Source organism: Pelodiscus sinensis, chromosome 1 (assembly GCF_049634645.1).
Source record: "Pelodiscus sinensis isolate JC-2024 chromosome 1, ASM4963464v1, whole genome shotgun sequence".
NCBI lineage: Eukaryota > Metazoa > Chordata > Testudines > Trionychidae > Pelodiscus > Pelodiscus sinensis.
Genome location: NC_134711.1, coordinates 89,386,952 through 89,413,692, shown reverse-complemented (window position 1 = coordinate 89,413,692; position 26,741 = coordinate 89,386,952). Strand labels below are relative to the sequence as shown.

General features: G+C 44.5%; 2 protein-coding genes across 4 annotated transcripts in view; both read left to right on the top strand.

Moving 5' to 3' along the window:
* EP300 (EP300 lysine acetyltransferase) overlaps positions 1–4,112 on the top strand; it is a 138,762-nt gene extending 134,650 nt beyond the window's left edge. For all 3 annotated transcript variants that reach the window (XM_075936301.1, XM_075936288.1, XM_075936292.1), the window contains one exon: positions 718–4,112. In XM_075936301.1, coding sequence (XP_075792416.1) covers positions 718–2,985 — 2,268 coding nt within the window. In that variant the 3' untranslated portion in view covers positions 2,986–4,112. The remainder of the gene's footprint in view (positions 1–717) is intronic.
* The window catches only part of L3MBTL2 (L3MBTL histone methyl-lysine binding protein 2), a 73,146-nt gene that overhangs the window by 19,810 nt on the left and 26,595 nt on the right, over positions 1–26,741 (top strand). The gene's annotated exons all lie outside the window — the stretch shown is intronic.

Here is a 26,741-nt window from a genome sequence, read left to right as displayed (position 1 = left end):
GTGCAACAAGTTGTCAAGAGTTAGTTTCAGAGGGGTAGCAATGTTAGGAGTCCTGTAGCATCTTAAAGACTAACATCTTCATTTGGGCATAAGCTTTCATGGGCTAGAGCTCACTTTGATAGTTGCATGATCCAAGGATGAATAAATAGAAGTATCAAATAGGAGCACTGTTTTATTCACTTGGTACTGGTGGAGCTGCTGGAATACTGTATTCAGTTCTACTATCCACTGTTCAAGAAGGCTAGTGATAAATTGGAGAGAGTTCAAAGAGAAACCGCAAAATGAGTAAAAGATAAGAAAACATGCTAATAAGCAGCTCTGCCTGTTTAGCTTAGGAAAGAGATGTTTATAAGTAGAGCAACGTAGAAAACAAACATGATGAGTGTCCTTCAGTCTAGCATGCAAAAGTTTAATGAGATCTAGTGCCTGGAAGTTGAAACTAGACAAAGCTATATTAGAAATAAGATGCAAATTTAAGTGATAATTAACAATTGGAACAATTTAGCATGAGTTGTGTTGGATCCTCTTGTGTTACACAAGAGAGTCCGATTAGATTATCAGTGATTATCCCCTCTGGCTTTATAATCAACAAAAAGGCAAATTTACCACCGCAGTCCATCTGGGACAGTTGGGATCCCTTGCTAGTTATATGACCTTATTCGTATGCCAGTTAAAGTAGACAGCTGTTTAATTTTCAAAATGTTTGTCACTTTTCAGGATTATGACCTGTGCATCACCTGTTACAACACTAAAAACCATGATCACAAGATGGAGAAACTGGGCCTTGGGCTAGATGATGAGAGCAACAACCAGCAGACAGCAACCACCCAGAGCCCTGGTGACTCCCGCCGCCTGAGCATCCAGCGCTGTATCCAGTCCCTTGTCCATGCCTGCCAGTGTCGTAATGCCAACTGTTCACTGCCATCCTGTCAGAAGATGAAGCGGGTTGTCCAGCACACCAAAGGCTGCAAGCGCAAGACCAATGGAGGGTGCCCTATTTGCAAACAACTCATTGCTCTTTGCTGCTACCATGCAAAGCACTGCCAGGAGAACAAGTGCCCAGTGCCCTTTTGTCTCAACATTAAACACAAGCTTCGCCAACAGCAACTTCAGCACCGTCTGCAGCAGGCCCAGATGCTCCGAAGGAGGATGGCGAGCATGCAGAGGACGGGCGTGGTAGGTCAGCAGCAAGGATTGCCTTCACCGACACCAGCCACACCAACAACTCCAACGGGCCAGCAGCCGCCAACACCACAGACCCCACAACCTCAGCCACCCCCACAGCCTGCCTCGCAACCCCAACCTGCACCTCCCAATACCATGCCGCCCTACACCATGCCGAGAACTCAACCCCCTGGTGCTGTGTCCCAGGGCAAAGCAGGTGGCCAAGTAACACCTCCAACTCCACCTCAGACTGCTCAGCCACCAGTCCAGGGTCCTCCTCCAGCTGCAGTAGAAATGGCCATGCAGATCCAGCGGGCAGCAGAGACTCAGCGTCAGATGGCACAAGTTCAGATTTTCCAAAGGCCAATTCAGCATCAGATGCCCCAGCTGAATCCGATGCCACCAATGGGGATGAACCCTCCTCAAATGGCCAGAGGGCCTGGTGGTCACATAGATCAAGGGATGGGGCCAGCAGGAATCCAGCAGCAGCCACCATGGGCCCAGAGTGGGTTACCTCAACCACAGCAGCTCCAGCCAGGAATGCAGAGATCATCCATGATGTCAGTAGCCCAGCCAGGGCAGCCTATGAACATGGCACCTCAGCCAGGAATGGGCCAGGTTCCTGGGGCAGCTCAGCCAAAACAAGGATCTCTGCCCCAGGCAGCCTTACAAAACTTACTGCGGACTCTCAGGTCTCCCAGCTCTCCCATGCAGCAGCAGCAGGTGCTTAACATCCTCCACTCCAACCCTCAACTACTGGCTGCTTTCATCAAGCAGAGGGCCGCTAAGTATGCAGTGTCTCAGAATCCACAAGGTATGCCAGGGCAGCCGGGAATGCCACAGGGGCAGCCAGGACTTCAGGCACAGCCAGCCATGCAAGGGCAGCAAGGAGGGGTGCATCCAAACCCAGCCATTCAAAATATGAGCCCCATGCAAGCCGGGGTCCAAAGGCCCAGCATTCCCCAGCAGGCACAGCAGCAACAGCCTCAGCAGGCCATGGGTGGGATGAATCCTCAGGCACAGCCAATGAACATGAATCACTCTGGGATGTCGCCGCAGTTCCGGGATCTTTTAATGAGACGGCAGCAGATGATTGAGCAGCAGCAGCGCCATCAGCAGCAGCAACAGCAGCAGCAAGGAGCAGGACCAGGGTTGGGGCCTGGGATGGCCAACCATAATCAGTTTCAGCAGCCCCAGGGTGTCGGTTATCCCCAACAGCAGCAGCAGCAGCAACAGCAGCAACAGCAAAGGATGCAGCATCATATGCAACAGATGCAGCAAGGAACTATGGGACAAATGAGCCAGCTTCCACAGGCAATGAGTGCAGAGACAGGAGCCAGTTTGCAGCAGGCTTTCCAGCAGAGGCTACTTCAGCAGCAAATGGGATCCCCAGCTCAGCCCAATCCTATGAGCCCCCAACAGCACATGCTCCCCAGTCAAGCTCAGTCCCCACATTTACAGGGCCAGCAGATCCCTTCATCACTCACCAATCAAGTGCGTTCTCCACAGCCTGTACCCTCACCACGACCCCAGTCCCAGCCCCCCCATTCCAGCCCTTCCCCTCGGATGCAACCTCAACCTTCTCCACACCATGTCTCTCCTCAGACCAGCTCCCCACATCCAGGACTGGTAGCTGCCCAGGCAAACCCCATGGATCAGGGGCATTTTGCCAGCCCGGACCAGAGTGCAATGCTTTCTCAGCTTGCTGGCAACCCAGGCATGGCAGGCCTCCATGGTACAAGCGCCACGGAACTGGGGCTCAGCTCCGATAACTCAGACTTGAATTCAAATCTTTCACAGAGTACACTAGACATACACTAGACACATTGTAGCATTTTGGGAGCAAAAAAAAAAAACTTATTTTCTCAAGACTTTTTGTACTGAAGACAAATTTTTTTGAATCTTTCTTAGCTAAAACAACATTTTTCCCTGGAACACATCCGAACTCTACAACAGTAGTTTGTGGTTTTAAAAACAAGAAACCAACACAATGAACCTGAGGGACAATAGAATACAAAGAATATATTTTTGTTATGGCTGGAATCATAACCAGTCTTTTCTTGTTTTTCCTCGCATGTGTGCGTTGGGAGGTGGAGGGAGAAGGGGTGATCTTTTGGTTGCTGACCAAATAGCCCCTTTCTCATGACTCCAATAGGTTTTATTTTTTTTTAAATTAATGAAAATATGTAATATTGATAGTTATTATTTACTGAGGCAAATGGTTAACATTTTCCCTATTCTGGTTTTTCCTCACATCACTGCAAAAAACCCACAAGAGAACATTTCTTAAAACCGGAGGACAAAAGGGGTTAATGTTGCTTTAAAAATACATTACATATATATATATAAATATATATTAAAAATAAATACCAGTTTTTTCCTCTTTGGTTGGAGAGATGTCAATTCTTTGAAAAAATGTAAAAATATTAAATAACCCAATCCCTTCCTGAAGTCTACTTTTGTCCTCCAAGAATTTTCTATACAAGAGTCTGAGCTTAAAAAATCTTCAAGTATTAAAATAATTTGTACATGTAGAGAAGACAACATTTTTGCAAATACACAGGGGCAGCTGCCAAATGGATGTAGTATATATATTGTGGTTTCTGTTTTCTTGAAAGAATTTTTGTTATTTTTACATCTAACAAAGGAAAAAATAAAAAAGAGGGTAAGAAACAATTCCAAGAGGATGATTTTAACCTGAGAAGTCCCTGGGGTTTCTTCTTTACACTTGCTTTCTCTCTCTCTCTCTCTCTCTCTTTCTCTCTCCCCCCTTCCCTATCCTCTTCCATTTTCTGTAAAACTTGAAAATAGAAAGCAAAAAACCCTCAAATGTTGTAAATCATGCAATTAAAGTTGATTACTTATAAATATGAACTTTCGATCACTGTATAGACTGTTAAAATTGATTTCTTATTACCTATTGTTAAATAAACTGTGTGAGACAGACACAGCCTGCTTTTTACTGCTTCCCTTCTCCCACCTGTGGTGCTTGTTTTTAAAATAGTAAGAACAGCAGAGTAAATGCTGCTTAAACTTTGGTGGTCAAATTGGAGAATTATTTAATGTACATTTGTTTTGCCAGTGCTTTTTTTTAAAAAGCAAACTTAAAATATGGGCAGGTTATAATTAGTATTAGAAATGCACATTTAAATAAGACAGTAATTGCATTTGTTCACTTATAATTTATCAAAAAAAAAGGTATGGTCCCCAGCCTTATGCAACTACCATGCCAGCCCATGTGTGTTTGACTAGGTTAGCATCTTGATTTCCAAGGGCTACTCCTTAATATGAAACTGAAACTTCTGCTTGAGTGATATAAAATTGAAAGGCCACATCCCTGTTGGAATACCTTGTAGAGCTTTTTGTGCCAACATAGTGACCTTCTACACTTGGAGCTGTGTGACATTCTCAGCTTGTGTAGATGTAGCCGTGCTGCTCTACATCTCAATCTAGTGCACTCAAAAGAGCAGTATACCAAGGTAGCACAGATGCAGCTTAGACTGGCTGCCTAGGTGACATAGGGGATCTTCAGGAGGAGTTTTCAGGACAGTTAGTCAGAACTGCTTCCTGTTCTGTCCCGGCAATGCTATTTTAATCATGCTAGCGTGAGTACAGATATGTGAATTGAGCATCACAGACCCAGCTTCAAGTGTAGATGTAGCCTCTGGGTCAAACTGGAGGAATAAGTGCTGTGGGTACTGAGTTTAGAGAAAACTGAAGACTAACATTGTTTGCAACAAGCTGTGGGGAAGGCAGGGGAATAGGACAGCTACTCGGAAGTATTTTAAAGGTCTAAACACCATGAGGGAAGAGAAATAATGTAGAAAGAAAGGAGTATAACTTGTACTGAAAGAGAAAAATTAGAGATTAGTGTCAGTGGGGAGCCCTCATTAGGATCCATGAAAAGCACTCTAGTGGGAAGCTTGGCATTCTTTCAAGTATTGTTAGTACAGCTCACCACCCCTGAACTGTAGCCACACACCCCATAAGTCCAGAATTTGCCTGCCTGCTAATGCTCATTTTCTGTGGGGCCATGGAAAGGTGCAGAGCAGTTTTGAAGCAACTGTAGCCACTTACAGAATACACATAACACAGCAGCAATTTGAAACTCTTCCTCATCCTTCATCCTCAAACCACAAGGTCCAGTTTGCTTCCCCCTCTAGCTAAGCTTTGTTCCACTGTAAATTTATATTTCTTTGCTAGGGATATTGATTCCAGGAACTATTTTGCATGATCCCAACCTTCTTCCAAGGATGAGGCCTCTGGCAAAATGTTAAGGAATGCTGTTTTTCTAACTTTTAACTTTCCAGTCAGTCCCATGGACCCACTGCTGTTAGAGGCTTGAGTGAAGGCTGTTTTCTTAGCTAGTGTTAACTCTACCCTAAACTTGCACCCTATTTAGGCAATGATCAGCTGTCTCTAATCTGAGCCATGCTGAAGGAGGTGGCCCCAAGAGCTTAATGGATTTAGAGTTGTTGACCATCTTTGGCTCTCCTTCAAAAATCCCAACCTCATGTTGTTGTCATAGATCTACAAGGTCTGGTGTCTGCCCCAGCAAGTCACTAGCCCTTGGGGCCAAAAGTGTATCTTCCAAGGATCCACACAGTTCCAGAGGGAAAGACCCTTAGCCTCCATGACTCCAAACCTGGGTTTTGGGGCTAGTAATCTTTTTCTGCATGGTTTCCTTCAATACGTCCTGCTGAGCTAAGCTCCTGTGGGAGACCTGTTCTTTATCCCAGAGGATGCAGTGCTTTGAAAAATATTTGGAGCAACACCAAACATTCTTTTCAAGCAAAGGTTACAACTTTTAGATCCATGGCATGCAGCATCTGAGAGCCCATAGGTCAGTATCAAGAAGCAAAGAGTGTCAGAGTTCCGTGAGTGATGCTGTAGGCACCACCTCTGCTTCCTTTCTCTCCCATGCATAAGAAAATTCTGTAAGAGCAGCACACACAGAAATAGACCTGTATCCCCATCTGTCCTGGGTTCTATGCAGTGGGACAATAGGCCACTCACTATAATCCCTTCAAAGTTAATTTCTGAGTGATTGCAGCAGATCGTTCTGCAGGGGCAGCAGTTGTCCATGCTCACCTCACAGCATTTTGAAAGAAGCCGTTTAACATTCCACCTCTGTGTTCCCAATACCCTAGAGAGGCTTCTTCATCCTAAACAAACTGCTGCTCTGTTTGAATCTCAAGGAAAATGTTCTGTCCCTGCCTCAAAGCCTGCATGCATTCCATGTGGTGACAGCACTGGTCAGGAGAGTGTCCGTGCTTCCAGGTGTAGTGACTGGCTCTGCTCATTGAGTGTTTCCCAGAGCTGATAATGGTGCTGCAGCCACCTGCTGAAAGTGTCCTCAAAGCTTCAGTCTGAGAGGTTATCTTGGCTAAGATACTGGGGGGGTGTCCTTTTAGCTGTTAACTTTTTGAGACAAAATCCATTTACTCTTAGTTAATTTGTGAATTAGTCATGTGCAGAGATCCCAGGAGAGGGGATCTGTATGGGTGGTCTACAGGAGCCTCTCTATTACTTCTCCAACAAACTCCCTGCTATTCATCAGTTGCTGGGAAGAACAAGGGGAGGGTTCTGATGGCATTAGACCTTTGCTGATTGATTGCAGGGGAAGGATGGGGAAGGATTTTCATAGTCCTGGGATTGCTGTAGTTTCATTTAAAAGTGAGATGAGTTTGGTGTTACCTGTCTTCATAAAACATGCCACACTGGTTGTCCCCCAAAAAAGAATCAGCAACTCCAGGAACACATCCAGACAAGCACTCAATATGCTTAAATGACCAGAGCTTCAGCTGTGCTGTTCATTAACTTCCTATACAGCTGGAGCCCTTGTCCATTGTCCTCCCTGCTTTCTATTTGTTCCAGAGGAGGAGTTACACATCATTAGTTTAGAACTAAAGCTGTTTGTCAATAAGCCATTTATATAATAAATTAATAGGAATCCAATGTCCTCTTCAGAACCGTTTTTTTACATTTGTAAAATGCCTCAGTGCAAATCTATAATCACTGGTGTTGACTGTGCCATAAACTAACCCTAGTCAGAGTATATACTCAGTAACACTAACATTGCTGAGTTCTCTACCACTTAGGAACCTCTGGTTTGTAATTGAGACTGCCAGGAGGACACATTTGCAATTGGCTGTGCTTTGCTACTCACTTTACTCATCATCTGTTGGGACTAGCTGGAATAATAGCTGGCAGTTAAGTGCCTATGAGGTACAGTGGGTCATCTTGCATGCTGACTACTCTCACTGAATTTGGTTGTGTTTGGAGTCAATATTGTAAGAATGTTAATCTTTTTCAAGAAGCAGATTTTAACTGACTTCAGAGTTATAAGGTGCTTCTACCACTGGCTTTCAATTCTGGCAATGCAAGTGATGTATAGCATTGGCTGGTTCTTTGGGGGGGAGGGGCGGAGATATTTGGCATTGACAAAAACCAAACTAAGGGGGCTTTAACACATGTATCTCCCTTTACAGACGGTACATGTTTGTTTCCCATATAATGTACAAGTGGGAAGGCCCTTGTAGAAAGGGCCCAGATGACATTTGCAAAAAATCTTGCATCTTCTGTCAACTTCATAAATACTGTTTCAAGGCCACAAGGAACCACATGATCATCTGCCTAACTTCCTGTAGATCACAGCTTAGAGGATTTCACCCAGCACTTCTTGTAGCCCACCCAATAACTTCTCTCTGAGGTGGAGAATAGCAATAGAGCACACATACTAGTCTGGAGTTAAAGTGCTTTCATTGCACATTATACAACAAAGACCTCACTGGGGCTGCTAATCCCTAAAGAAGGGATTCATGGGATTTATTTAGTTTTTTACCTTTGCAATTTGGAAGAGCAGGTGCCATTTTTCTGGAAGGATATTGTGCCCAAATGAAGCTGTTATATTGTGTTAGCAGCTAGAAGTTCCCAGCCTGGAGTGGAGGATTAGGACTGGATGTCGTATTTTTAATGTCTATCCCAACAAGCTTCCAACCTTGGCATATGAGGAGACAACTGGTATATTCAACAGACTAATGAAGAGATTGGTAAGGTGACAGTGAAGAGACCTCATTTACTATAATAAATGGCATGGAGTGCTGGAGGAGAGGGGTCTGGGCTCACTTTTTTTCAATTTATCATTAAAATGCCTAACAAATGCCAGCACACCTTGGATTAAGGGCTGGGAAATAGAGGTGGTGCTTCGGAAAAGCCAGAAGCTTATTTCTCAAGTCTGTTTTTTTAAAGGCAATGTTAGAATAGCTGATGTTTGAGGCAGTAGTGGAGGAGGAGCAATTGCCAGCCAAACACCCCTTTTCTTTCTTTGGTAAATTTCCTTTTTAAGACACACACAGGGAGGTATTGCTATGACTCTCCACTTCAGCCCAATATGGTGAAGAAGATACAGGCACCAACCTTGGAGTGAGAGGTACAGCTGTAGTCAGGGTGAAGAGACCCATCAGTTGCCTAAGGTGCTTGGCTGGGGGTGTGTGTGGGACTGTTCAGTGACTGAAAGGGAAAATAGAATGTTTGAAATAAAATGTTTCAGGTATTCTGCATGGGGAGTCATTTTTCACTAACTGCCTAGTGTGTTCTGGACCTTTGTAGAAGCACATGGAACCTTCCAGACAGTGGTTTCCTGGCACTGCCTAAATGGTCTCAGCCATGCCCTCATACATAGATAAGAGGCATGGTGTCACCTATCAGTGAACTGTGAAAGTGAAGTGAGAGCACAGCTGCACTATTGTGAGCCTTGTGTAACTGGGGGTATACTTGTTTTAAGACCTGAAGCATGTAAGCAATGACTGACAGACTAGCACATGCCACTTGTGCATCAAAGCCATGAAATGGGTTATAAATGCAATAAACACGCACAAAGGATTCACAGGGGTAACAAATGGAGGGGGGGCTACTGACTGCTCCTCAACTGAGCACCATTTGGTCTAGAGTCAGTTCTGGTGACAGGAAAAGGGAACCAATTGACTATTGCATCAGCTAAGAGCAGCCCATCCAGTTGGTTCTGGCTGTCTTGCCTTCCTCGCGCTTGCCCTGGTAAGTGGGAACCAAGGGATGGAGGTGGCATTGGTGTCACTCATGCTTCTCCTTGTGAAAGGTGGAGTTGGCTGAGACAGTCAGAACCACGCCTCCCAGGGCTTACTACTGGCTTGAAACAAGAACTAGCTTGATTTTTTATTCAACTTTACTCCTTCCCCTGGCTTGGCTTGAAGTTAGATGCCCAGGGTCTTAAGAAACCCACACAACCCACACTGAGGGATGAGGTCTAGCTAGCAGATCTAGTAAATCTCCTTTCTCTGCTCCTTCCAGGAAGGAGCTCAGGTCAGGTGAAAGCCCTGTTCTCCCCGCTGCTGGGTTCTCCCTTTTTGCTAACCTGTTGGCTCAAATCCAGGCTGGCAAGAAAGGGACACTCAGCTGAAATTAACCAACCCCAGCCCACCTGAACTGCAGTGGCTAGAGCAGCCTTGGTAGTAAGCTGAAGGCTCACTCGTGATAGGGTGCTGCTGGGGTTGCTTCTGGCATATAACAAAGTTCAGACCAGCTCTGCTTCTCCAAAGTATGATGTTGTACCATGTAACTTCTGAGTGAGAGCCCAAACAGATTAGAGGTGGCAAGGCTGCACCCCCAATCAGTGCCAGAGCACAAGTGAGATATGAACCTTTTGAGCCTGGTTGAAGACCCAAAATTAGCCTGTTCTGCAGGGATGGGAGGTTTCTTTTCTGAGTAATTGGTTCTTTAGGCAGTAAGATAAGGGAGACACTGTGTCTCTCCGCCCCCCCCCCCCCCCACGGGGTGCTGGTTTGTGGGCTTAGCCCAAGGTGATCTTAAGGTAGTTGCAGCCTGAGAGGAGTGGTAGTGTATTGCAAGGAAAAAAAGGGGTAGGGGGAAGATTCCACAGTTGCAGCCCTAGAACTTCAGCAATAACAATGGGAAGTTGTTGAGCTAAGGTGCTGGGAACACTAGTTAACTGTACCAGCATCTCTGGCCATCTCCAGATTTCTTCTGGTTTACACCACATCTGTGTCTACACTGGTGGGTTCTTGCACCAGAAATATGCAAATGATCTGCCATTTTTGCAGAAGCGGCTCTTGTGCCAGAAGGAGCTGTCGACACTGCCCCTTCTTGTGCAAGAAAAACCCTCTTGCGCAATGCCGCTACGCTGATTATTTTCAGGAATAAGGCATTGCGCAAGAAGGGGCAATGTAGACAGCTCCACTTCTAGCGCAAGAGCCTCTTCCACAAAAATGGTGTCTCGTTTGATATGCAAATGAGGCTCAGCGATATTCCACGCTTAGCCTCATTTGCATATTTCTGGCACAAGAACCTGCCAGTGTAGACACAGCCCACAGGTAAAATATTGATGCCACTCCCCAGACTGAATCTCCTGCAAGATTTAGATCCAGGTTTCCCTAGACATATTTCTGGTTATATAAACTAGAATTTGAACAGGTGGAGAGCTTTAAAAAAGCCTTCCAAGCTTTACAGACAGAGGCCATTAAAGATTTAATAAGTTATTAAAATAAGCTTCTAGGAAAGTGAAGTATATTACTTACTTTGCATTTAAAATTTTAATCCATAATACCAACTGTACACTAAGAAATTGTAGTCACTTGTTAATCTTGTCCAGAGGAGGCAGGATAGTTCATACAGTTCTTCCTGGAGGTTGGGATCCGCTCGAAGTGCTAGACTTTGGAGAAGGCAGATGACCACAAAAAAAAGTCCTTGGAAGATAACTGCTCCTTTGCCTACAACTTCATTAGATAGGGCCAAGCCCTCCAATTCAGTACAGAAGGGCTGCATACTGCCCCATTCTTACTATAGCCAAAATGGTCAAATCCTCTGGAGTTCAGTGGGTAGGTTCCATGCAATACTGTTATGCTTGTATAAGGCATTATCAAGGAGCCTTAGGCCCCAGAGGCTGGAAGATCACTTGGAAGACTAGGGAGACAGTTAAGCATAGCCTTTGAGCTGCCTTTTGAGGTCACCAACAGATCCACCTGGTGAGTCATGTCAAGGACTGAGTGTCTGACATAGGTGCATTAGGCCACCTCTCCTAGAGGGGAGGCAGGTCAAGTCTCATCAATTGCTGAAAGGGTGGCACCTTCAACTATAAGTTTAGGTAAGATCATGAATAAGGAAGTGTCATTAAGAGGGACAGTACAGCTTATGCCCTGTTATTCTGCGATTGCTTCAATCACGGGTCATATTTTCATTCCTCTATGCAAAGGTGGATTTTAACCCATTATCCAGAAGGACATGTTTTTAAAGCCATCTACACCCCCACAGCAGGAGAATAAGTTTTTAATTAGAGTAGCCTCATTGTATTCCCACAGTCAAACAAGGGTGCATTTCAATCACCTGGCACATTATTCAGGGATCTAGGGAGATGCCTTAATCCTGTATAATACAGAAACAGTTAAGAGGCAGCCAGGTAGAGATTGAGGATTCATTCATTAGGGACACAATACAATTTGACTGTGCAGCTGGCTAGAGAGTTCAGGTATAACAAATACGAGTAAGATATGGTCTCCTGTTCTAATGCTGGTTTTTTGAGTCAGAGTGCTGGCAAGAGCACATCTCCATGTCAGAAAGGATTGGCAAGTTTATATCAATTTCTCCCCCAATGATCTAGTTCTTTAATGGATCTAGAATGAGAACCAATATGATCAGTGCTCATTTATGAACATTCCTTCTCAGCCAGTACCAGGATTCTTTTCAGGAAGAAGTATCCGAAGAGTTTGGGGGATGGGTGTGTGATTTAGGCAGCAAGAAGTGATCTATCTAGTCTCATATTTTGCACAGCAGGATCTACCCGGATCCTATGTGGGGCTTCTTGGTGCTACCTGAACACAAAATGGTGACCACATACAACAAGGCTAGCAGACAGATGTAACAAGATCAAGCAAAGAGACGCTTCTCCCCCTTGAACACTAGTGTTATCATCCTATTTAGGGTTAGAACTAGGCACAGACATAAAACTGTCATTAGCTTCTAGTGGTATGGAGAATGCGTCAGACCTACTGAAGTTTCAAGGAATATTACAAGACCTATATTATTCTTACTAGCAGATATGCTTGGTTATGGCTGATGCATGCCAGGTCCTTGCTACTCGGGAGCTGGCTGTACACTAAGTCCTTGCCGGCCCAGAATCCTGGCTGATAAAGTGGCCAGGATTGGGACCGGGAGGGGGAGGAACAACCTGCCAGACAGGTAGGGCCAGTGACAATTTGCATATTCATAATTTGCTTAATGAATATGCAAATAAATGTTACCAGTCCTCCAAAAGCTTGTGAATGGGTTTAGTGGTCCGCAGTATCAAAAGGTTAGGAACCACTGGTTTAAAATGTGTTGTAATGGTAGAAAAAATTTGTGTGGATCTGAAAACTGTAGGTACTCAGGATACTTACAATTTTTTTTAAAGTGGGTACTTTATAAAAAAGTTTGAGAAACACTGGACTAGAGCATGTGAGCATCAGTGCACGGGGTGTCAGGCAGCACAAAGACAGCCTGCAGCCCCACCTCCATGTTCCTCCCCCAAGGGTTCTGCTGGGCAATGCCATGTAATCCCTCCCAAGAACACAGAATGTGTTTCGCAGCAGGAACCCAAGGAAAGCCCCTGCCATCTTCTATCTTGCCCTTCCATTAAGGAAGAGCCAGCAGGAATGGAGCTCCAGGGAGGCCTGTATGCAGCCACTCAGAGCAGGTTGTCCAGGTCTGCAAATGACGTGACTGCAGTGTCTCCAGGCTCTTTGTGGCAGCAACTCTCCACTTTAAGGCTATTGGAACCCCTACCGCCGACCTGTCTTGAGTTTGTGTCAGGCAAGGTAAGAATATGGCTGTACCCAAATTGGAGGCAACACCTTCATTAGGGCCAGCAGGGACTTGGGTTGGCAGAGCTCTGCCTAAGTATAGCCAGGGTCTCTACAGCAGCACCCTACTTTTGAGAGGCAGGCTAGAGATTTCATGGTCATGATGAAAACTGAGGAATGGCACCAGGGGAAGTGCACCACCCCAGCCCAACAGGAGCAACCCACTCCACAGCCTACAGCAGCCTGGCGTTCTCTGAAGCCTAGCCAAGCATTGACAGAGGTCACTGCTTTGTAGGCAGAGCTATAGGAATCCTTTGGACATCTCAAAATTTGCAGTCTGGGTGTAGGGTTGGAAGACACAGACCCCTCTATCACTGCACCAGGACTGTCCTTGGATGTGAAGACACGTGTCCAATGTTTAGTTAGCCTGAAGGGGGTAAGTGGCTCAATATTGGGTACAACTTTTTCTCTTGGGATTTTTAAAGCTGTGTCTGGGGCAGGGAGATGTAGGGGAAGACATGCAGTGTTTTTAACTTAGACCTGATCCATGACTTGAGACAAGAACTTACTTGTCAAAGTTTATATCCACAGGAAATACAGGTTCAGGAGGCAGACTGGGACATGGAACTTCTACACCTTCATTTTGTCTATTTCTCGGATCTAGAGAACAAGAAAGCTGCGGCTGGACCAATAGTTTGCCACTTCTTCATGAAGCTTTGGAGGGTTACTTTTAAGAATCTACTTACAAAAAAAATCAACGTAATGTCTGGGAAATGAAGATCCTTGACAACTTAGCCTGGAAGAGTGACGAGATGAGCGCAGACCAGGCTGGGAGTGGTTCTGGAAAAGCAGACCAGACACTTGGTTAGATCTCATCACCACAGGAATCCCTTCCTCACTTACTGCCAGGAAGGAATATGGCTGGTTTCAACATAATCCATTTGTTGGACTAGCAAATAATAAAGGTAAAGCCTTAGTTCCACCCGGCAGGCAGTAGCCTTCAGCATTTCCTTGTTCTTGGAGTAGCAGAACAGCTCTCTCTTCAGGCTTTAAAGCTTCCTGCCTGATTTCAGTACACTGAGCTGCCAAGAATCATCCATCTTGTGCAATACACGTTCCTTACCCTCATTCTCTCTGCTCCCTCAGCACCAGCCTGATGCTCAGCATCAGTAAGGTTGCAGGCATTGATGGGGATTTACTCCCCCAGTGCCAGCCTGCTTGGGATTTGGTGCAGGCAGGTGGGGAGGAGGGAAGATTTTCTTTAAGAATCTTCAAGTCCTGCTTCTTGTACTGAGGTACACTCTGTGCAAGGGAAGGTTTAATACCAAGTGAGTGCAGGCAACCATTAGTGAATGTTCAGAACCTGGTTGATTCAGGAAGGCAGATTGTCAGATTAGTGGGAAACAGTTTTGAACAGCAAGATCCAGACAATTACTTAACCAAAGGAAAGATCAGGCACATTAAGCACTGAAGTGGTACTGTCTGAAGATGTTCAGGCATGAATCCAGTTGCATTTCTTCTCCACAGTTTAGACCAGGGAGATTGTCAATAGATCATGACACACACCAAACAATGCAAACAAACCAGCAACTAAGAAGGGGAGTGGGGGGGCAGGGAGAGAGAGAAAGAGATGGTGTACAAAAGCTACATGTCTGGTTTTAGATATGCATGATTCTCCCATGTGGCCCCAAGAACATGGCCTTGTCATTCTGTCCTGACCCCTCCCTGCATGGCTGTCCTATTTTCCTCTTATAGAGAAGAAGATTGGAGTCTCTGCAAAGAAAAATTGTTCTATGAAGCCTGCAACTCTTCCCCCCCCACACACACAATACATTTCACTGGAACTGATTGTTGCTTTTTACACGCCACATCCTTCCAAACTGGAAGTACTGTATGAAGTACATTTGACAGCAAGGGCCATGTCATTTTGTTGACTTCCTCAATAGTAGGAAGAAAGATACTGGACTCCTCTAAATATAAAAGTATGTCAGTTTGACATGCAACTGCTTGTGTTATCTACCTTCTGGTATTACGTGGCGACCATCCAACAATATCGGGGCCCCCATTACGCTTGACACCAAGAAAGCAGTTTCTACCATAGAAGTCAGTTAGACAAATGAGCAACTGACAGATTTAACTGGTTCTTAAAAAAGCCTCCAAGGCCAGATTCCACAGCCTGCCTGAAGCCCTGTGCAAACTACTTAAGCATCCTTACAATTAGGAAGTAAAATCTAACTTAAGTTTCCCTTGCTGCAATTTAAGCTTGTTATTTCTGTCCTTGGTGTAGAAAGAGAACCATGCGTCAGTCTTTCCATATATCTTCTCTCATCCTTACCTGCCCCTTCCAGGCTTTCCTCATAGCTCATGTTTTCTACACCTTTCATCATTTTTGTTGCTCGCCTCAGAACCCTGTTTAGCCACATCTTCTCCAGAGTGTGTGAGACACAACACTCTAGCTAAGGCCTCACCAGTGCTGAGCCGAGAGGAAGAGTTACTTCTTTGTCTTGCTTATAAAACACTCCTACTACATCCCAGAATGAGGTTCACTTCTTTGGGGGCAACAGAGCTACAAGTGTCAACAATGTAGCAGTGATCCACTATAACCCTCAGATCTTTTTCCGTAGTAATCCTTCCTAGAGGCTCATTTCTCATTTTGTTTTAGGGCAATTACTTGTGGCTCCTTAGCTGTAGGATTTGTATTTGTCACTATGCAATGTTATTGTAGTGCTCTCAGGCCATTTCTCATCTCATCATTTGTAAATCCTAATCCTGTCCCTCAAGAGCACTTGCAACCACCACCCCATCAGCAAATTAAGTCTAGTCTGTTTGAATAATGGTTTAATATTTATAAATAGGTTCAGTAGAAGTGGCCCTAGCACAGATTCTTTGGGGACACCATGTAAAATGGCCTCCCAGCTTGACTGAGGCCTTGGTAACTATTTAGGGCAGTTATCCAGGCAGCTGTGCCCTCACCTTATAGGAAGGTCATCTAGGCCAGTGTTTTTGAAAGTGCTCCACAAAATCACTTTCAGAAACACATTAACTGGCCACCCCAGTTTGTTTATTTACTGGCATTGTGGCCATGGAGCCTCGCGGCTCCCATTGGCTCCATTTCATCCTTTGCAGCCAATGGGAGCTGCGAGGCTCTGTGGCTGTGGCGCAAGTAAATAAACAAACTGGGGCAGCCAGTTAATGTGTTTCTGAAAGTGGTTTCACAAAACACTTATCTAGGCTACACTCACCTCCAATGCTTCTGAAGAAGGACATGTGAAACATTAATAAGAGAGAAAAGCCACAGATGCCTAGTATTAACAGGGCAGCAACCCCAGTATGCTTGTCAGCAGCCCAAAGTCACCATTTGTCAAAGTTAGGGGGTCATAACAACCAAGAGGGACTGAGAGGGTACATCCATATCTCACAACTGTCTCCCACTTCTAGTTGCTGTATATGTTGCATTTTCATTCTTAACACTGGCTTTCTCCTCCCCCTTTTCCCCCATGCAGTTATACCCATTGGATGGAGCACAATGAAGGGATTATTTGAGAAGAATGAATGTCTAAAGATTAAGGGGAGCAGGGAGTTTTCTCTTTAAGCCTGAGAACATAAAACCACCTCAGTTTAAGAGAGTGGCACATACTTAGTTCTGCATATCAAGGCTACTATTAGATAATCACATCCACTTGTCAAGGAAGAGCTCAAAAACCAAAAGTTATCAAGCACAATACTGAAGAGAAAGGAGACCTTCTCTTCAAGCTTTCTAGTAAAATCAACACTGTACATATGCTTCCCTTTTCCCATACTTAATACATTTCCCACTAGGAAAGCTTACCTATAGAAGCCTGGCTTTTCTTTATATACCAATTAGCTTTATCATTAGCACTACCCCTTTTTAGCAAATGATCCTAATCACAATCCATAAATAATTGGGGTGAGAGTGTGGTAGAAAGGAATTCCCATCTCATTAATGAAAGGCTTACAACCACTGGCTCACCCACAAATCTATTTTGAAGCCAATACAGCTGTGTTATTAAGTCTGTCTTACCCAGGAGTCCTAGCTTATCTTCAGCGTTGCTTGGAGGAAGGGACTAAAGTGAATATTTTTATATTTAAACTATAGATTAACTATCTCCTCAACATTATTCATATAATGGCAAATCCTCCTTAGACTTTTCTTCAGCCACACCTCCTGTCAGTGGCAGATCAATGGACAGGCTCCCAGACCTTTCTGATTGGCTGAGAGTGTAATTTCCATACTGTCATGAGTAAAGGCCCAATGAGCTCTTTGCTGGTGGACATCTGTGTTAATACGCAGGCCCAAGGGCTTCCCTGCCCAGTGCTCATGACAGGACCAGGGCCTAAGCAAAGTGAGGGATTTAGTAGGATAGACCATTAGGTGGGGTTCCATTTCAGCATGGGTTAGAAGAAGAACCAATTAAGACGAGACTTCCCATAACCTTGAAAGGTTGGAGGGATGGGAGGTGCTGCCTTTAGTAAATCAAATATAAGACAGTCATCTGTTATATGTGTTTGAGGAAATAGGTTCCCTGGTAACCATTATTGAGGGTCTTCCTTGGTGTGTTTTAGACAATGCCTTGCTAGGGTCAAAAGTGCTGAGTCAGAGTTTAGTCAGCATTAAAGTTATTGGCTAATGTTCTGTTCTAAAGAAGAAAGTTTGGTTAGGGGATGTTTCTATGCACTATAAAAAGCTGTGCTCTAATAACAGCAGATAAGGCATAAATCCAACAAGCCATAAGACAGTGAGTCTTGTGTTTTTACAAAAGGTTTCTCTCTCTAAAAAAAAAATCTTTGCATAGTGCTGGGTGAAACCTGCATTTGAAGTTGTAAACTACCATACCACATGCTACCAGGTGCTCTGTCTAGTCTTTCTGTTCAGTATCAGATATTTCCAATGATGGTACAAAAAGCTCTCTAGTCCATGGATTCTCAACCAGGGCTACATGTACACTTGGTAGTACACAGAGATCTTCCAGGAAGTACATTAGTTCATCTAGATATTGACCTAGTTTTACAACAGGCTACATAAAAAGAACTAGCAAAGTCAGTGCAAACTAAAATTACATATAGACAATGACTTGTTTATGCAGCTCTATGTACTATATACACTGAAATGTAAGTACAATATTTATATTCTGATGAATGTTGTAGTTATATGAGAGAAATGAGGTCAGCATTTTTTCTGTGGGGCTATGATACTTTTATGTCTGATTGTATCAGCAAGCAGGGTTTAAGTGCAGTGACACTTGGGGTACACAAGACAAATCAGGCTCCTGAAAGAGGCAGAGCAGCCTGGGAAGGTTGAGAGTCACTGCTCTAGTACACACTTTATGGACTAATTTGTGTGTGGGACAAGTTGTGTGTTAGCCCTTGTTACTTCTAGTTCTAATTCTCTATTTTCCTTTTTAACATAACTGTGACTATCCTCACTCTCCATTTAAATGTCTCTTCCTAAATCTTTTGGCTTAAGTTGTATTTTGTGATATTAGTGTGTGTTTGTGTATTTAAAAAAAGTCAGAGTTCACTGCCTGTCTGCTTGTTCTTTTACTCTGGAGTGGGTAAGCAGAATGCCTTTTCCAGTTAAGGCCTATTGTATAGATACCGTATATACTCGAGTATAAGCCGAGTTTTTCAGCACATTTTTTGTGCTGAAAAATGCCCCCCTCGGCTTATACTCGAGTCAGCGTCTCGAGAACTGAGGAAAGTGAGTACGCTGGTCAGGTTCTAAGGCATCCAGGTTGTCGTATCTGTCAGGAGGTGTTATTGTTATGGACTGCGCTGTAAATTCATCATCAAAGTATCTCATGTCAATTTCTGAGGTCTGAAAGCTCTATGTATGTGCGATGAACAGCGCACATACATAGGCTTGTTGGCTGCACAGTGACTGCCAGTGATTGGCTTGTCACTGTGCTGTGGGCAGGGGGCGGGTCCGGAGGCAGAAGCGCGGCTCGGCGCAGGCTGAAGAGAAGAGATAAGGTAAGGGGCCTGAATGGAAAGGATAAAATCCTTATGGAAAGCAGGATCTGCCCAGGGATTGTGGAAATATTTTATCCTCTGTGTCAGGGGAATGGTATATGTGGAGAGGGAGTTGCCATCTGCAAGTTTCCCTCAGCTAAAAACACGAAAACAGCTAGGAAGCCGGGACACCTGAGGAAAAGAGCTATGGGTTGTGGCTGCTTAAAATGTATGTCAAGGCAACATTTAAAAAAAAAGCTAAAATATTATTCATACAGTACAGTGATGATGACAATGTCTATGCTGATAACCTCACACCAGCTGAAGCTCTGTTTGGACATACAGATGATGAGGAGGAGAACTCCAGTTTTGAAGGATTTTAGCTCTTGTGTGTTAGCTTGGTTGCTGATTGAGCTAAGGTTATTGTACTTTTAAAGTTACGGTATTTTTGATACCATATTGTTTTTGTTGACCCCCTTTTCCACTTACAGAGCTAGGTTATTGTTTTTCTTTGAAATAAATATTCATGTAATTTTATTGGTATCTATCTTCATTTTTTACATTTACCAGTAGCTGCCTCATTTCCTACCCTAGGCTTATACTCGAGTCAATATTTTTTCCCAGTTCTTTGTGGTAAAATTAGGTGCCTCGGCTTATATTCGGTCGGCTTATACTCGAGTATATACGGTACTTATCTTGTCCCTTCTCTCAACTAAATGGTTCCAGTCTGTGCATTCTCCCCTCCTGTATCTGAATTGCTTCACTTTCTGCACCCCCTTTTTTGGAGAGAGGGTAGTTAAACCTCAGTGCATTGTTCCACGCAAGGGTGAATCATGGGCTTCTAGATGGACATTTTGGCTGTGTCTAGACTGGCAAGTTTTTCCACAAAAGCAGCTGCTTTTGCGGAAAAACTTGCCAGCAGTCTACACTGGCCGCTTGAATTTCCACAAGAACACTGACTTCCTACTGTCTGAAATCAGTGCTTCTTGCAGAAATACTATGCTGCTCCCGTTCGGGCAAAAGACCTTTTGCACAAAGCTTTTGCGCAAAAGGGCCAGTGTAGACAGCTCAGATTTGTTTTGCACAAAAAAGCCCCAATGGCGAAAATGGCGATCGGGGCTTTTTTGCGCAAAAGCGCTCCTAGATTGGCACGGACACTTTTCCGCAAAAAGTGCTTTTGTGGAAAAGCGTCCATGCCAATCTAGATGCTCTTTTCCACAAATGCTTTCAACGGAAAACTTTTCCGTTAAAAGCATTTCCAGAAAATCATGCCAGTCTAGACGTAGCCTTTCAGTATTTCCCTCTCATTCCTTAGGCAGCCTTAACTCACCATTGCGTTCCTAGTCCCACTGCCCTTCATTGAGCTGTCCGCAGAGACGCTGGGGTGTCTCTTTTGAGCAGTTAGAGTTTAATGGCAAACCCAGTGATGTGTGTGAGTTGTGCAAATGATTCCTTCCAATAGGCATCTTCTTGCTGGGCTAAGCCACATCTTTCAGAAGGCTGAACTGCGCAGAGCTGGGACCAAGGATGGCATCCAGGAAGGAACTTGGGCATTGCAATGCTGAGCCCCACAGCACCCAGCTTGTAGGGGCCTGGAAAATCTCTAGAACCCCAGCATTATGGGCCACAAAGCGTGCATTAGGCTGAGCTCCCAATGCACTGAATGGGGAGAGAGAGACACCTTAGATTCTAGAATGTGGTCCACAAAACCAGCGTGCTAGGAGGGGAGCCACCTAAAATAGCCAATAGGAGGTGACAAAGGGAGGGATGTGTGCTTAACCCTGCCACTCACTGGAGACAGGTGCTTAAGTCCCAGCTCCAGAGAGGTACCTCACTTTGCTAGAGAGCTGTGAAATGAGGGAAGACAGGCTTTCTGCTGCCTAAGTTACACATGGGCCCTGAAACAAAATGCAGGAATGGGGGGAGAAGGAGGCCTTCCCTTATAACCTTCAGCCTAGAAGACTGGACATCCACCGATGCTGTGGGAAACCCCCAGTTCAAGTCCCACCCTGTCTGGTGAAAAGAGATTTGAACAGGGATCTCTCATGTGGGGGCTCCCTCAATCTCTCCTACAGACGTGTGCCACTTTAATGAAACAATGGACTACATAATATGGCCTGGTCCAGAAACAGAGTTAGAAATTTGACTCTATAACTCTGTACCATAGGGGTAGCCACGTAAGTCAGTATCTGCAAAAACAACGAGCAGTCCTGTTGCAGCTTAAAAACTAACAGATTTATCCAGGCATACACTTTCATGGGTAAAACCCACTTGCATTGTATAATTCTGTGGTTCAGGTTCCCAGCTGAGAGGGGGTAGGTAATGGTTCCAATCCCTTCTCAGCATAAGGAGAGGGGTCTTGAACCATGGATCTCCCACATCCTGGGACCCTCTGCACTAGATTTAAGATGATAAAGGGGCTGCTGCTCCTTTCCCCTTGACCCTCCCTGGCTGTTTTGTGCAGGCTCACCTGCCCAGCAGACTGGGGCTGTCTACAGATCAGGCCAGGGCACATGGGTTGGACAGCTGAGCACTGTCTTTCACTGTCTGTGACTCACTCTGGTGCTTAGACAAAAGACAGGACTATGCAGCACTTTAAAGACTAACAAGATGGTTTATTAGGTGATGAGCTTTCGTGGGCCAGACCCACTTCCTCAGATCAAATAGTGAAAGAAAATTGGCATGACTATATATACCAAAGGGATACAATCAAAAAAAGTGAACACATAAAATAGACAAATCAGATTTTAGAACAGAGGGGGAATGAGGAGAAGAGGTTAATGTCTATGAGGTAATGATATTAGAGGTGATAATTGGGGAAGCTATCTTTGTAATGGGTGGGAGATAGGTGCCCAGACAGCTAGGCTGTGTCTAAACTGGCAAGTTTTTCCACAAAAGCAACTGCTTTTGCGGAAAAACTTGCCAGCTGTCTACACTGGATGCTTGAATTTCCGCAAGAACACTGACGATCTCATGTAAGATTGTCAGTGTTCTTGCAGAAATACTATGCTGCTCCCGTTCAGGCAAAAGTCTTTTTGCACAAAAGCTTTTGCGCAAAAGGGCCAGTGTAGACAGCTCAGATTTGTTTTGCGCAAAAAAGCCCCAATTGTGAAAATGGCGATCGGGGCTTTTTTGCGCAAAAGCGCATCTAGATTGGCACGGATGCTTTTCTGCAAAAAGTGCCTTTGCGGAAAAGCATTCGTGCCAATCTAGATGCTCTTTTCCGTGAATGCTTTTAACGGAAAACTTTTCCGTTAAAAGCATTAGTGGAAAATCATACCAGTCTAGACATAGCCCTAGAGTGAGACACTGCTATGCAAAGATGTTTTAAAAGAAAAGAATGAAATTTTTTGTACAAACATAAGAATCACAGTCTTATGCCTTAGCTGCTATTATTAGGGCACAGAGCCAGCTTTTTGTAGTGCATAGAAACATCCCTTGGCCCTCCTAAATGCCAAACTTTCTTCTCTAGAACAGAATATTAGCCAATAAACTTAATGCTGACTACACCTTGACTCAGCACTTTTGATCCTGCATTTTGTTTCAGGGCCCATGTGTAACCTTTATAGTGGTTACAAGGGAACCTTTCTATTACCCCAAATCATTGACAAATAAGGACTGCTTTATATTTGATTTACTATAGGCACTTCAGATTCTTATACCTTGGGTTCAGTGCTGTAGCTATCTTTAGACATCTCACACTGGCACCTTCTTTGTGTTTTCTCAAATCAGCAGTGAAAGTGAGCTTAAAATGGACATGTGCTGGGTTATCATCCAAGACTGCTATAACATGAAATATAGGGCAGAATGCATGTAAAACAGAGCAGAAGACATGCAGTACACCCACAGGGAGTTCAGTCACCTTTTTTTAACGAGCATCATCAGCATTGAAGTATGTCCTCTGGAATTGTGGCCAAAGCATGAAGGCGCATAGGAATATTTAGAATATCTGGCATGTAAATATCTTGCAGTACTGACTGCTGAAGTGCCATGAGAACACCTGTTCTCACTTTCAGGTGACATTGTAAATAAGAAGTGGGAAGCATTATTTCCCATAAATGTAAACAAACTTCTTTCTCTAAGCCAGGGGTCTCCAAACTTTTCAGTCCGAGGGCCGCATTAACTATCAAACAGCAGTTCGGGGGCCGACTACACACTTGAGGTCCAAATAAAAAACAATCAAAACATGGATGTTGTTTTTAATTATTTATTTAATATTATTTTATTCAGTTATTATTTAATAACACATTCATACACTACACATGAACACCTGTATTAGTGTGAATGGTGAAATTGTTTCCTGGATGCCAAAATAGCAGACATTTCTGGCTTTAGATTTGTTGTCCCTAACATCAACAGTGACCTGAGATTATCATCGGACAAGTTTGTTCTCAAATTGTTCTTCACGTATTTCATTCTTGAAAATGTTTGTTCACACAGGTATGTTGTTCCAAAGATTGAAAGGTACCTTGATGCAAAAGTTTTGACATTAGGAAAGTCTTCCTTGGGCAAAAACTGGTAAAAACCCACCAGTCCTATTTTGAACTTGTCCCTAAGGAGGTCATTTGCTTGCAACTCAATGACTTCCAGCTGCAGTTCATCTGGGCAACTGGCCACATCTGCTTCAAATGGGTTTTGAAACAATCTCACTTCTTCTGCCTTTGAATCCAAAAAGGTCTCCACGGGCCGGATGAGAGGGCCTCGCGGGCCGCATCCGGCCCCCGGGCCGTAGTTTGGAGACCCCTGCTCTAAGCAATCAGCTGAACAAGAAGTAGGACTGCATGGACTTGGAGGTACTAAAGTTTTATATTGTTTTGTTTTTGAGCACAGTTATGTAACAAAAAAAATCTACATTTGTAAGTTGCACTTTCATGATAAATAGATTGCACTATGGTACTATCATCAGATTAATTGAAAAATATTTTTAGAGTGCATATATTTTTACTGTAACTACTAAAGTGAGCACTGTATACTTCATAGTCTATGTTGTTATTGAAATGTATATATTTGACAATGTAGAGAAATATCAAAATATTTCATTTCAATTAATATTCTATTTTTCAATATGATTAAAACTGTGATTGTGAATGATTTTTTTATTACAATTTTTTGTGTTAATTGTGTGAGATAACTGCAATTAATCAGCAGCCCTAAAAATTAAGTTATATAAAATAGCCAAAGTATAGTAGCAAGTGCTTACTGATGATTTATAAACCTAAACAACTGATCTACTTAAATTTAGAGTAGGTAATCAATTTCAATAAATCAATAGCTGTGTTCATATGAATTTCCCCACAATAACTGACAGATTAAAATTAGGGCAGAAGCTCCAATGGATAAAATTATCTAATCCCCCCTCCCAAACAAGGTATGAGTGTGCCTTTTAGAGTGATGTATTTCTACCCAGCTCCTATAACTCCAGAATGGCTCAGCTGAACTTGCTTTACTTTTTTAATCCAGGTTTGAGCTCAACCATGAAACTTTTCAATTCCAAACTGGAAAAAAAACAGAATATAAAACTGGTGGGGTGGGGTGGGTTGGGGGGAGAGTTTGAATACAGTGGCCTTGTATCAGAAGGGTCCTGAGGGACATGTGGGGCTCAGGGCAGAAGTAACAAATATTTTATTTCCAGGACCAATCTTGTCACTTTCAAGATTGGTTCTGGAAATAATTGTGCCGGCTTGCAGAACCCCCCGCTCTCTCCCAAGAACATGGCCGGGTGCAGTCACCCCGATTCACCCCAGGGATGGCTCTGCTTTATATGATGACATTCATCTTGCTTGGTCAAAGAGGGAGGGGCACTTTTTTAAATATATTTAATGAAAAATGAGGAGTGGGATATTCCTGCTGCTTGTGAAACAAATTGGACATTATATTTAGCTGAAAAATGCTGAAATTTTATTTTAGTCAGTACACAAATATTCTTTCATTTTAGATCCGCTTCTAATTCCAGATCAATGGGTAGAACAAAATTATGGTTCTGGTTCGGTTCCTGTTAAAATACCAGCTTGAATTTGTTCTTCCGTAAAACACCCCGGACAAAATAGATTATCTGAGCAGTTCAGATGCAATGTTAAGATCCCTAAGTGCTCTGTGGCAGTTTTAAAATGAGCAGCAGAGGGACAGAGAATGATTCTAAGTATCTAAACCAAGAGTGGGCAATAATTTTTGATGGGGGGGCGGGCGGGAGAACACTCCAAGATTTTGGTAAGTGATCAAGGACTGCACTTTTCTATGGAGGGGGTCTGGGATGAAGGTTAGGTGTGGAAGGGAGCTTGGATTAGGGGGTTGGGGTGCAGGACAGGTTGTGGGGTCAGAAAGGGAGTTTGGGTGAAGGAGGAGATTGTGACCTGGGGCAGGGTTTTGGGGTGTAGGGTCTGGGAGGAGGTATGGTTATGCAGGAGAGAATTCTGGCCTGGGGCAGGAATGTAGGAGGAGGTGCAGGGTCTGGGAAAGAGTTGTGACCTGGGGAAAGAGGGGAGAGGGAGTGCAGAGAGTTTGGATGGTGACCTGGGGCAGAGAATTCGGATGTTGGAGGGGCTGGGGTACCAGAGGCAGGCTGTGGCCGGGAGGCTCTTACCTAGGCCACTCCCAGCCAGCAGTTCTGCAGGACCCTGAGGCAGACTCCTGGGAAGGGTTGGGGTGAGGGCTCTGGCTGGAGGTGCGGGCTCCAGGTCTGACCAAATATCAGGGTTTGAAATGCAGGAGAGAGCTGGGACAGGTGTGCAGGAGGGAATGGGGACTCCAGCTAGTGGTGGGGGTTCTGGGTTGGGGCCAGAAATGAGGGGTTCAATGTTCAGGCAGGGATAGAGGGTCAGGGTGCAAGATAGGGTGAGGAGCTGGAGGTGCATGCTCTGGGGTGGGGCTATGGTTTGGGGTGCAGGAAGGGGCTGGGGAGGGAGTTCTTGGCAGTGTTCTCAGGTGGTCCAGGGAAGCTGCTGGCATCTCTCTCCAGCTCCTGCACTGAGACAGAACCACATGGTTCTGCATACTGTCCAAACCTGCAGGCAACACCCTCTCAGCTCTCATTGGCCATGGTTACTAGCCAATGGGAGCTGCTGAGCTGGCGCTGGAGGCAGTGCGTGGAGCCCCCTGAGCTATCCCTCCACCTAAGACCCAGAGGAAGCTGCCCGGCAACTCCTGGGAGCACCATGGAACCAGCTACAGAGCCTGCCTGCTCTGCCAACCAGACTTTTAATGCCCACCCATCAGCAGTGCTGACAGGAGCCACCAGAGTGGGTGTTCCAGTCAAAAACTGGACTCCTGGCAACCCCACCACAACAGACAGAGCCAGTCTTAGGGGTGGGTGAGCTGGGTGTTACCCAGGGCTGCCATTTTCAGGAAGACCACATTTTGGCCTGACCTCCCGAATGCCCCTGGTTACTCCCCGACCTCCCCCCCCCTTTTTTTTTCCTCAACAAATTTTTGTCTGGTATATTTTTTAAACCATCTGGCAACCCTATGGGCAAGCTGGGTGGTCGCCCAGGGCTGCCAATTGGTTAGGACCAGGACCGTGACAACAGACTGTACTCAAGCATATCACTAATATAAACTGCATTCCCCAAAGGAAAGTGCCTCAGAGCCCCATTGCAGAGAGGTTATGGAAGGAACCACAGCAAACCTCTCCCCTGCTGCTAAGAGAGCCATTAAGGCAGCAGTGCAAATACATTACAACATTGCTTTAGTTTAGATGGTCTAGGCCAGTGAGAAGAGTGATGGAAATGTAGCCGTGTTAGTCTGGTGTAGCTGAAACAAAAAACAGGACTATGTAGCACTTTA